The sequence below is a fragment of the Haliaeetus leucocephalus genome, unplaced genomic scaffold, assembly GCF_000737465.1.
Source record: "Haliaeetus leucocephalus isolate CR32 unplaced genomic scaffold, Haliaeetus_leucocephalus-4.0 Scaffold730, whole genome shotgun sequence".
Lineage (NCBI taxonomy): Eukaryota > Metazoa > Chordata > Aves > Accipitriformes > Accipitridae > Haliaeetus > Haliaeetus leucocephalus.
Window position 1 is genome coordinate 1,386,223 of NW_010973166.1, and position 12,319 is coordinate 1,398,541.

The window sequence follows — 12,319 nt, forward strand, 5'->3', positions numbered from 1 at the left end:
GTTTTCATCAGAAGTTGTCCAGTCTCCTTTCCATATGACCACTAGCCGTGTTTTTTTAATGAAAGTTGTGGGAACTCAGTACCTCTGAGACCTTTACCTCTCTCTCAAATTCAGTGTTTGTTGGCCAAATTATTGGAGAAAGGGGGACACACAGATACAGCATCAGTTTTACTTCATTCAAAAAACAGGCTGAAAACAATCAGAGAAGTCTCTGCACAAGACAATTTACAGATGCTTTATGACAACAGGCAGATAAACACATGCTAGGAAGAGAAAGTCAAAAAGGGACAGAAAGTAAAACAGAGAACCAGTGAAACACTAGTTGTAAGGAACTCCTGGAGGTTATCTAGTCCTGTTTTCCACCTGGAGCAGGGCCTTGCCAACACCCGATAAGGTCAGCTGTGACTTTGTCCAACTGACACATGAAAGCCTTGAAGGATGAAGTTCCTACAACCTTGCTGGGCAACCATTTTTAGTGCTGCACTACCCTCCCGGTGCCAAACTTTCTCTTAATCTCTCAACCTGAATCTCCCAAAGTGCAACTTGTGGCCATTCCCCCTTGTTTTATCACCCACCACTATGGAGAATGCTTTGACTCCATTACTGCTAAATCTCAAGTAGCCATAGTCTATAAGATCAACCCCTTAGCCTCTTTTTTTGGCCAGCCTAAATAAGCCCAGCTCTCTCAGCCTCTTTCCATGGGTCACATACTCCTGAACAACATGACCTTGACAGATCTGACCGCCTCCAGATTCTTAACATCCTTCTTCAAGTGGTGGGCCCAACACTGGACCCAGTACTCCCAGTATGTCAGCAGCGCTGAGTACAGGGCATCAGCATGACTGCTCTTCCATTGCCACGTTAGTGGTCACAAAGGCAATCTTTACAGAGACACTCAGAGAATGGAAACTCATCAGGGCATGGGAGATTTGTTCCAAGGAGGAGAAGAGATGGTAACTGTAGGTTGCATGGATGGAATTGTACCAAGGGACGGGGAGAAGAGCTGCAGAGCTGGGAGGGGAGTCAGCAGCTGAGAAACAGCTATTAGTGCTCTACAGAGAGAGCTAAGGCACTAAAGGCCAGTTGGTTCTCTGATGAAGTGAAGATTACACCAGCACAGAAGCTTGGAAGATGAGCTAGAGAGCTATGCAAGCGTGAATAGACATTGACATGAGTACACATTGTATAGGCAGAGCTGACTGTGTAGAAGCTCCTAAAAGGTGTAAGGCTTGCTTACGCACATTGTCCTTGATCTTGGTGGCTATTCTCTCTCCAGCCAAGAAACTGGAGTATATTTTCAGAAAAAAAAAAAGGCTGCTTTACTTGTGTGGTTCCAGACACTTTTGTCAGCAACAAAGGTAGTTTAAGGAGTCCTGGCCTCCTCTCCTCTCACCTTTGGCTGCTTGCTTGTATCATAGAACCATTCCACCAGAGGTCCTCTTCTACATGCTGTGTTAATATTGTTTAAAACAATTAGATCAGTAAAGGCTACAACCAGCAAGCACCATAGCGTTTAGCGTGGGTAGAGGGTACAAACTATGTTTCCCCATTGATTAGTCCAAGTGACTGGACACAAAACAAAATTTCTCAATGCTAGTGACTCAAGGTGAGGACAAAATGAAAATTTGCAAAGAGCATCTTCACCTCTGACCTGCTTTCAGCAACCTTTTCTCAAGAGCCTTCATATTCAGTAGTCATAGATGTGACTGAGAAAAAGCAGGGTTAACTTGTTTCAACAAGTGAAACAGTCTTCATTTTCTTCTCAGATGACTTTATCTCCAAATATAAAAAGAAAATCAATTTGCATCAACACTAGCCTAAGCATCAGAGAATCTTGAAAAACTCTCTCCCTGATGATGCTCTTTTCTAATAATTTAAAAATAAATTAAAAAAACAAAGCCCAAACCATTTCCTCACTTTCAATCCCTCCTGATATTTTCACACATGCAGGCAAAAAATCCTTTATTAATGCCACAAAGATGCACCCAGATGCCAGAATCAAAACTTTTGCTATGTATTCTCCTTAACAACTTTCATTTAGTGTGAGCAGGTGGTCAGAAGGAAGCAGAGTAAGAGAGAAAAGGATTATTTTGGGAAAGGAAGCAATAACTGTTACTAGTCTGTCAAACAGTATGAATGGTGGAAATCTGAATCATGCTTTTACTGTATGAATGGTTAATTCCAATATGCTATTATAAACAATGATCCTTTACAAAGGATATAATCTCCCTAACAGCAAAAAATACACCTGTTAGAAAAAGAGCAGGATCTGAAGCAGAAATGGAGGCAATCCAGAGATGCATCAGCTTGAGATTTCTTTATCTTACTTCTTCCTATAACATTTAGGTGCTGGTTTCCAGGGCCTATATCACACTTCATAACAGAATTAGCCCATTGAAAGTAATGCTTGAAAGAAGAAGGAAAGAGGCTGTCAAGCTGGAGTTAGGGAGACACCACAGCTACATTTTTAGCTTCCTTGAATGGAAGCACCTCTGGGTAAGTGCTGCCGAGATGAAATCCTAGCAAGAAAATGACATATTTAGAGTGTGCCTATTCACTCACACAGAAGAATTACTACAATGATACAGATTACGTACCAAGGAAATTTCATGGCATATATTTAACGGATGGCTTGCTGACACAACTCTGTACGGTGTACCTTCCAGATAGGAATTAAGAATTCCAACATTAGAAACAACCTCTCCACTGTCTGGAAGCAGAGGGCAAGCTCCTAAGCTAGCAGTAGATGGTGAGTGTCCTCTGGTGTTACAGTTTTTAAATGATCTTATTAGTTTTCGCTGTTTAAACAAGTCACTTTCTATCTTGTGTTTTATCTTTGTGTCCACCCCTCCGGCTCTCATTCGAGGGTGACCACAGTGGTTTCTGCCTGCATAGAAAGGATGGCTCAGCTGCTCTTCTAGCAGCTGCTGAACCATCACAAATTACAGCTTACTGTACTGAAGTATGTGGAAATTGGTGTCTATCTTAGTACACGGGACTGTAAACCATGGTGGTTCAGCAGCTGCCTCACGAACAGCTGAGCCAACCCTGCAGCAAGGGTAAAAATGAAAGAGACGACAAGAATGACTACAACAGCCCTCGGGTAAAGCACACTCGACTTAATGTTGACCTCTGGCGAGTTACACATCTCTTGCTTCAACTTCTCAGCTGTAACGTGGGTAGTTTCTCTCCCCCACACTTCCTAGGAATGGTGCTAAAAGGATGTGTGCACAATGCTATAAAGAATGCCACAAAAATTTGCAGAATGGGTACTTCTGCTGATTATGCTGATCCCCTGAAGAACACACCATTCCAGTTGCTCCATTAACAAAAAGACTGACCTCATACAATACTCTTGAGATTTCATACAAGGTGTAACTGCAGTGCTACAGATGAAAAAGAGTTCCATCACCTGATTTTCCTTTTTTTCAAAATCAATCAATCAATCAATAAATAACAAGAAAGGTATGGCAACCTTACTTAGGGAAAAAACCAAATGCCATTGCTATGCCTTAACCTCTGCACTAGAGGCAGCCCTAAGGAGCTCTTCTGCAAGTAGTTATTTCAGATATCATCATAAGATGCAACGCCTACTGTTGCCATGTTATGCACATGCTTCCCTAGGACAAGCTAGATATTCTTATCAGCTCTACATAGCAACTTCTCTACAAGATATTTTAGCTGCCTCTGCTGTGCTTTTCAGCTTTTGGTGTCCATTCCAAAGCTATTTTAGTCCAGTTGTTATCTGTACTGCTGGTGATACATTCTGGCTGCCACCATCCGTTTCTTTCTCTTTATAAAGATGTTCAATGGTTTCCTTCACTGGTTTGTCCTCTGGCTCAACATCTTGACACAAAGTTATTCCTACTGCTTGCTGTCAACCCACTTTTTTCCATTAGCAGGCATTCTGTAGTCATGATAAGAGATGTTTCTAATCAGGATGTGAAAACAAGGGAACTACCAACAGAGCTACAATCAAAAGATTATATATAACCTTCCCTCCCACTTACTCTCATCCTTCCTCACAGTATGGGCATTGCTCAGTTTTTCTCCAGCTCATGTCTGTCTTCTTCCCCTCCCACTGTATGCCCACTTCCTTTAGCTACACACTTTGTGACATCTATATTCACTACAGTTGCAGCTCTCATATGGAGAAGACATGTGGATATGAGTTTCTCTTGTACTTTTAATATGTTCTTGTCAGGCATACATCAAATAGCACGCTACAAGATGCCACATGCATCTAAAATTGTAGCAAAATACATAGTAAGGCATATACCCAAATAGCACAGAATAGCAATTCAAGAAAAATGAAGAAGGTTACAAGGTTACATTTAAAAACGTAACACTGGGATTTCCAGCTATTCAGATGCTCAGTGAAGTCTAGAAATTCTTCTATGTACTTTTCTACACATTCTTTGCACATGGTATAGAAAAAGAAGGCATTTAAATCCTAGATTTTAAAGGTCTTTCTAGCTTGCAAAGCTGCAAATAATATTCATTGCCTAGTGCAGACTGGTTGCAAATACGATTCTTCATTCATCCCACTAGCCACACATCTGGAGAAGTACTTTGCCTATAATACTTTGTAAACATGTTTAATACTGGGTTTAGTTCCGAACAAGAATGAATATTTGTTCATACGGCAAAACAAGATTATCATTTAGAGCTGCATTTGAAATGCCACAAACAAATCCAATAGGGGTTCTGTTTATGTCACTCATCCCCAAGTATTTTGCAGCTTTCCCTCCTAAATCCCCAACCTGCCCTGCTTCTTTTCAGACTTCTAATCCAGGAATCAAACAAATCCAAAACAAGAACCCTATCTGATTTCCTCAAATATGGAAGAGTTAAATAGTGCTATTGGCAAGTACAAATAAATAAGTACTATATTTGCAATGTGTTAGTTAACTATCTAGAAGAGTGGGATTTTACTGACTTTTGTGCAATATACTTACAGAATAAAATTATTTGGCATACAAACCAGCTGAGCCTGTGAAATGAAAAATACCTTACCTGCTCTCCACCTTTGATAACAATGTTATCAAGGCTGCTTTACCTTTTAGAGATGCATGTTACTTTTTTCCTCATAGCTCACTCTCTCCCAGGACTGGTATTTTTCACAGCTGAACTAAGAAAGAATTGCTCCTAGATCCTATCAGCCTATGCCAAGGAAAGCTTCTTGCATAGGTTCGGAATAGAAAGAAGAGTTCACTTGTGCGTGGTTGCTCTTTCTTCTGGAAAGAGTTGGAATGATGCTCTTTATGTAACCACAGGTGGGGTGGAATAAAGAGGGGGAACTGGGCCAAATCTGGACTTGGGAAACTACTGCAACAGAGCTTTTGTCTGTCATTTTTAATACCTGCCCTTTCTTTTGCTTTCCCTAGATTTCAACATGTATAATTATAGCCAACAGCAGCAGGCAGTTGGCTGGTTCTTTTAGGAACTGCACCCTGAACAGGCATGAGGTAAGTTACAGAAAAACTTGTTATCCAATAGTTGTTATGAAAATATGAAGCAAAGGAAATTCCAGAGCAACTCAAAGTGAGGTAAAACATAACCACCTAACAGTTCTAAAAAACAGCAGGAACCACTTACAGCTATCTGCAAAAGCTGCATTCATACTGACCTGCGTTCAGCAGCTCTCAGTTGTAAAACCCAGGGCTGCCTAGTAATCTTCGAAACACGGCTACAAACCTTCCCATGTGCAGCAACAGCCCAGCTTCTCTGGTACCCCATAATAACCTCACTGAGGCTTGGATAAATCCTAGTGTTTACAAGTCATTTTGCTGGAGGCATTTACAAACAACTCCACGGTCACACGACCTCCACCACCACCTATGACGCTACCCACCTCAGCAGGCTCCTTTGCAAGGATGCTGCTCAGGAAGCAGTGCCCTTGGATAACAGCTTGCAGCTATAAATTAAAATCAATTTATTGTGGCCAAGGTTTCCACTTACCTAGTTTGGCGGCCCCCTCTGGCGGGTACTCGGGGAATTGGCCCTCGGAGGGGACGCTCACCGTCCGGCGCAGGCAGCGCCCTTTGGTAGCATCCACCTGCGGCTCCTGGACCCCATCGATAGGCACCTGCATAAAAAGAATGCTGACAGCTGTTAATGTGCCACCGGGATATGCTGTTAATATGCCTCTTGATAAGGACTCCATTATCTACTCATCTGGTAATAACTTTCAGATGCAGTTCCAAATGCCTGCCCTTACCACACAATTCCTGAGGCTCTGCGGGCAAGCACTGCAGCGGTGAGGAGCGTTAGTGCACATGCAGCCCAGAGAGGGCTGCATGCAGGTGTGCAGCAGCCTGCGCTCCAGAGGTATCAAGTCACAACACAGCTGACCCATCTGACTAACGAGGCAGTCCTGCCTTTTGAAACTGCTTCTCCAGTGCCGGACCCATTGCTAGACAGCCTTCTCCACTTCCATGCTGGGAAAGTCAGGCAGAAGCTGCTGGTCAGATGGCTACATGCGAAACTTTGAGATTACAAAAGCATTTCTGCAGTCTCAGCACACATTCAGTGATCAGCTACAGCATGTCAGAGAAAAATGGACTTTCTGCTGGTCATATTGGGCACATGGAGAAAGGGGATATCTTCTATCATTAAGTCAAACTCATCCCACAAGTGGGACCTCAGAAGGCTCTAAGAAAGGCTTGGGGTCTTCACTATTTCATAGTAATAAAATTCTGTATGCTAATTCTCTTTAAAAGTACTGAATGTATAAAGATCTTGTTTTTCTTCTGAAATATTGGCAGAACTTGACCCCTCAGTGTTTGCTCCCCCCCAACCTTGCCTTTAAACACCTGGCTGGACAACTGCATTTTTCTAGAGAGGGCCTTATGCTGGAAAAAAAAGTGGTAAGTTATGCTACCTATCACTACAGCTGCAGGGCATTTAGACAACAGCCAAGAGCTCTAAAAGAGCCTAAGCAATACAGTCTCTTTGCCCCACAGCACATATGTCTGGGAACAAGAAACAAGCCTGATGTACTCCTAATCCAATCCCCCCAAATGTACAAAGGGATCTGGAGGATAAGGAAGAGTACCCAACTACTTCATTAATTTATACAGACACCTTTGTGCATCCTCATTTTGTTTACATGATCAGCATGGGTTAATTCAAGCATCAGTTACTTTGCATACAGAAGGGCAGACAGACAAAACCTTCAGACAGCTACCTGCTCGCCAGAGGTGCAATCCAGATTACCACAGACTGCAGAAAACATCCTTCCAACAGGAAGACATTGATTCCAGTATGAGGAAGACATCCTTCATTCTACCCTTCTGAAGAACATACACATTGATCTGAAGAGGTTCAAAAGACAGCAGAGATCCTTCAAGCTGGTGAAAGGCTGGTCACCAAAGATGGAGACTGAATGGGAAAAACATGTCTCCAGAACCAAGCTACACAGGCTTTTGGCCCCATGGTAACCACTGTTTCCTTGACTGAGTCACTAACAATGGGTGGGCACCTGGGGCCAGTACTGCCTTATACAGTATTTCTGGGGCCCATGCACCCCAAAGAACTGGCACAGAAGGGGGCCAGAGAGCAGATGTGACGGTTGATTAACAAGTCCAGATAGTGGTTCCGTGTCTCAACTAGAGGACACTCCAACTGGGGAGCTAGGAATTCCCTGAGCCTGCTGGCTGGTCTGAGTCGCTTGTCTGAGGAAGCCATGCCCTGTGTCCTGCTGGCCTGCCTGATAATCATGGTTATGACTACAGTTTTGCAGGTTTTTACATGCTCAGATATTAAGTTTAGCTCCGTGTTGGTGAATTACTGGATTTGCTGTCATTTCAACCTGGATAATTGTGCTACTGAGTTACTGCATTTCTTGTTGTTAGCCACCCAGATAATCGTACTCCTGATCTGTATTTGTTACCACAACATTATTTAGAGATAAATTGTTTATCCCTAAAGCTGTTGGTCTGGTGTCTGTTACCATACCTGGAAGCTGTAACTTTGTGGGGCCACCTTAAGCCCTTATATTCAACAGTTGGAAGAAACCCCAGGGATGAGGGAGAGAGAGAGAGAGCATCAAGGGGCTGGAGGCAGGCACAACCCCTCAGTGCCGAAAACATCTCAGTGCACTTTTGAAGAGGACATTGGCTTCAACAGTACGACTCCGATACATGCAATATGGCAATTATTTTCATATAGCTATGTAAAAGACAGCTTGCAGCTAAAGGAATACAAGCCCCTGTTATATTTCCTGTGCTGCTTATCCCTTTGCATCTTCAATCATCTCTGAAAACCAAGTATTAATAGCAAACAAAAAGATATTATTCATTTGTACTGAAGGTTGTAAAAGATGTACAAGATACCGTACTATTTTAGAAACAGGCTGCGCTACAATGGCTCTCACAAACTAGTTCTGGCATTTCCTGACTTTTAAGCACTTAGCATTCTCTTAAGGTCATTTCTTTTAATGCTATTTGTTACTATGCTAGTCTATTTGTCTCCTTCAAACAGTGCTCATTTTTCAAAACAAGTATCCCAAATCCCTCGTGGTTATTCTGTTAAGGCTACTTTCTTTTCTGGTAGATTTTTACAGCAGCTCCTTTGCCAAATGATCTCCATGCAAGAACACATTAGGAAGTTAAGCAGAGATTAATTTTGTTAGTTTATGCCACATTCATTCAATCAAGTTCACAGATTTTCAGTTTTCATCTGGAGGCTCTATTTAGTCTTATTCCCTGCTAAAGGTTCTTCTGCTCCACTGCCTCTTCTGCCTCTCCTGATTTACTCCAGAGCATTTTTTGGTAGGATGCTGCAAGCTGTATTTCCAGAACAGCTATTACCAGTCACACGACACACCTGCTTCAGCACACCTTAAAAGCATCAAGCTACGACCCTGTGATTCTCCTTTCTCAGTGAACTTCTTGTATCTACACCTAACTGCTAGCTCTATACCAATACAGCTCCTGCAGGGTAGACTTCTCCACTATTAGATTTTTTAACTGAGAAATTAATATAGTCCCTTTTCTTTCAATTATACCTCTTCAGTATCTGTGTGTGCTTTCAGACATGGGATGACAGAAACATTCTTTTAATCTACTGACGCGAAAAAAAGCAGTACTACCACCCTGATAACAGTGTATATAACGACAGTGACGATAGCCAAGAGGATGCTATGGATGTACTGACTTGCTGCTGAGGGTGAGGAGGAGAATGATGATTGAGGCCAGGCTGTCCTTTGTGTCCTTGGGAAAAGCAAACAAGCTGCAGCACACCGGAGTTGGTGTCAAAAACAAATCTACTTCTGCATACCAGAGATAGGATTTATCTTCAAAGAGGAACTGAGCCATTAACAGGAAGACTGTCTGAGAGCTCAGGTCCTAATTCTGGGTCACTTAGCCTTTTGTACTTAACATTTGTCCAGACTAGGAAAACACAGTTAGACTGCACACTAAAAAAAGGTTCATTGGTGTAGCTATGTTCTTCTAGTGCAGTACAGTCCACACCAGCAAAAAACCTGCTTTTGTTAGAGTATTTATAGTGGCTTGAGAAAAAAATTATACTGTTTGTTTCACTCAATAATTCCATAAACTGTGTAAGGAACAACATTTTAATGCTACATAGCTTGATCTACACCAGAGAATATACAAACATCCCACAATTTCATGGACAAGATTAAAGTAGCACAGTAGCTAAAAAAGATCCCCCCTTAATTCTGACTTAAAAGTGCTGTGTTATTTTAAGTAACAATCCTCCAAAACCATAGTCTCAGTCTATACTGACAAAAAAGTACTAAATCCAGGACTGCAGGACCAGTATTTATTGCTTAGCATAAGATCAGCCTGCTCTTAAAAAATACAGCTTCATGAACATGCAAAATGAGCTTGGTCATCAGCTCTGCATCTCTTGGGGCTGGACATGTTTTTAGAAAGGTATATAAGCTGCTCTGTGGTAGCTCAAATGGATTCACAGATTGGGTGGCACCGGAACACAAGCAGGCACACAACTAAATACAACATAAACATCAAGCCAGACATCAGCAATCTTCCCAACCCTCCTCCAGCCCCTGCCACTGCAGCAAGCAGTTCAGCAAAGGATCGAAGAGAATGACAAAGTCTTGCAGAGTCAGGACTCTAATGGCAATTTAGGCTTTCAGCTCTTTTTTTTTTCCGTCCAGCTTTGTTATCCTGTTCTTTGCCCTGCTGAGACTTCACCAACCTGGGAATTGTCTGACCCTCAGCTGATGTGTTGAAGCTGCTGGTTCAGGGCTGGACTCCAAGCAGTGTAACTCTGGGACAAAAAGGTACGTAGGGACAGTCCAAATCCTGATAATTTTGGCAACCTCGACAATTTTGATCATATTCCACCCTTCACTGGCAAATTTCACAATTTAACAAGGATGGGTTCAGAGCTCGGACTCTAAAATCTTGAAAAGCATCACAGCTCACCTGCCACTGAACATGCTTTTTAAGTATAAAAAGCCTATATTTGGGATTTCTAGTAGTTTGATAATGAAGAGATTTCAGAAGAAATAGGAGTAAGAACTTTACAAGCATTTAATGCCTCTTAAAGTCAAACTGAGCTAGGCTCTTTTAAAAAAAAGAGACAGGAAAAAAGGTTTCTTCATTGCAGATAGATTTTTCAAGATTAGAAAGACTGATTCAGGAGAAAAACTTGAGAACTTGCAATCTCTTCTGAACTAATAGTCAGAAAGTTTGGAATCATGTCAACAAAATAGTTAAATAATTCATTTTAATTTTTACCTTTCTTCAGAAAGTTATAAGCTGGCTAAAATTCTGACATAGAAATCCACTTTAAACATGTTGACAACTAACATTTCTTTGGGCTTTTGGAAAATAAATAATTAAATTCATTTGAGAATTGAAGCAAATCTTTTCTTACAACTGGGTTCAGCTTTGACAAACTCCTATTTACAGGTAAAATATATTTGCTGTAAGATACCAATGTGACAAATCTTTTGGGAATGGCAGTGGGCATTACTGAAGAATCGCCCCTGGGGCCCCAAAGCAGCAGTGTTTGCTTTTGCTATTTTCTCTTGGGATAACCACTGTTCCTCCACTACTGGTGTCAGTCACAGGAGATTTAAGAGTAGGAAAATACATCAGAGATGTCCTGCTACTGGCCTCTGTCACCAGCACCAATAAGTAGTAATCTTGTCACAGTGAATGTAGGTCTCTACTACCCTTTGCCTGTGATTAAAACCACCTCTAAATCCAAGAAGGAAGATGAGGTTTTGGGTGCAGGAAGGAAAAAGGAAATGTCTAACACAGTGAAAAGCTTTGTTCATCTTCATTTCCAACTGAACACAAAATTAAAAGATTCTGCAGGACAGCAGCCAAGTTACAGACAAAGACTAACTAAAAAGCAGCCCAAAACCAGATGCAGCTATTTGTCACATCCCTCATGAAAGTGCTCTGCAATGGATTATCTATCTGAAACCGCTCTTCATAAACACTAACTCATTCCCTTTCCCTGTTTAAATGGCACTGATTTTGCAGACACTTTTACTGTGCTCTTACCCCTCTGGAACAGGTTTCGCAAACGATGAAAATACCTACACCTTCCTGACAGTGGGAAACTGTTTTCCTCATAGAAAAAATACCTGATTAGTAAGTGAATCAATCTAGACCTGTTGTCCCAGTCTTGGAAGATGCTGCTAGATATTACTACACCATGATATGTAGCAGTAATTGCACATCTCCTGTCACTCATGACTCCTTATTTGCTAAGTCATCACTCACATCCCTACAGGGATTCATTTCCTTTCTACTTACTTTTTGGGCACCAATCTCTTCCCTTCATTAATAATCTTCATTCTTCAGTCTCACCTATTTTCATTTTATAAAGTTGACAAGGTGTCAAGTAATTAATATTTTTCTACACTGCACAAGGTGATACCATCAGACCATTTTTGTCTGAGTAATTACAGATCTTTTTGGATCAAGTTGTACCTCAAAATTTCTCCGATTTCCAACTTACTCTTGTGCTTGCACAGCACAAAATCTCTCTTGCACGTACTCTATCCAAACTGCCTTGACAATAAATCCATAGTGGTGGCATGTTATAAGAAAAGAGTTTTCTTACTACTCTGTTTATTTCTGTACTGTTCCCTCAGTCTTAAAAATCTGTGCAATTCATAATGCTCTATTTTAACAGCATTAACTGAAAGAAACCAAACTTAGCAATATACCCAAAACAATTAAGACATCTTTCATTTACCTGTTTGCATTTTGTATATGTTTTCCTACTTTTTGGCTTTGACATACATACTTGCATAATGATTTCACAAAGTATTATAAACATCAAACATTTCTGTTCCCTTTTAATT

The 12,319-nt window shown here is 41.3% G+C and overlaps 1 protein-coding gene across 1 annotated transcript in view; it reads right to left on the minus strand.

The window, feature by feature from the left end:
• RASAL2 (RAS protein activator like 2) overlaps window positions 1–12,319 on the minus strand; it is a 187,323-nt gene that overhangs the window by 84,070 nt on the left and 90,934 nt on the right. Inside the window, exon 4 of the mRNA XM_010580720.1 lies at window positions 5,962–6,088. Coding sequence (XP_010579022.1) covers window positions 5,962–6,088 — 127 coding nt within the window. The remainder of the gene's footprint in view (window positions 1–5,961; window positions 6,089–12,319) is intronic.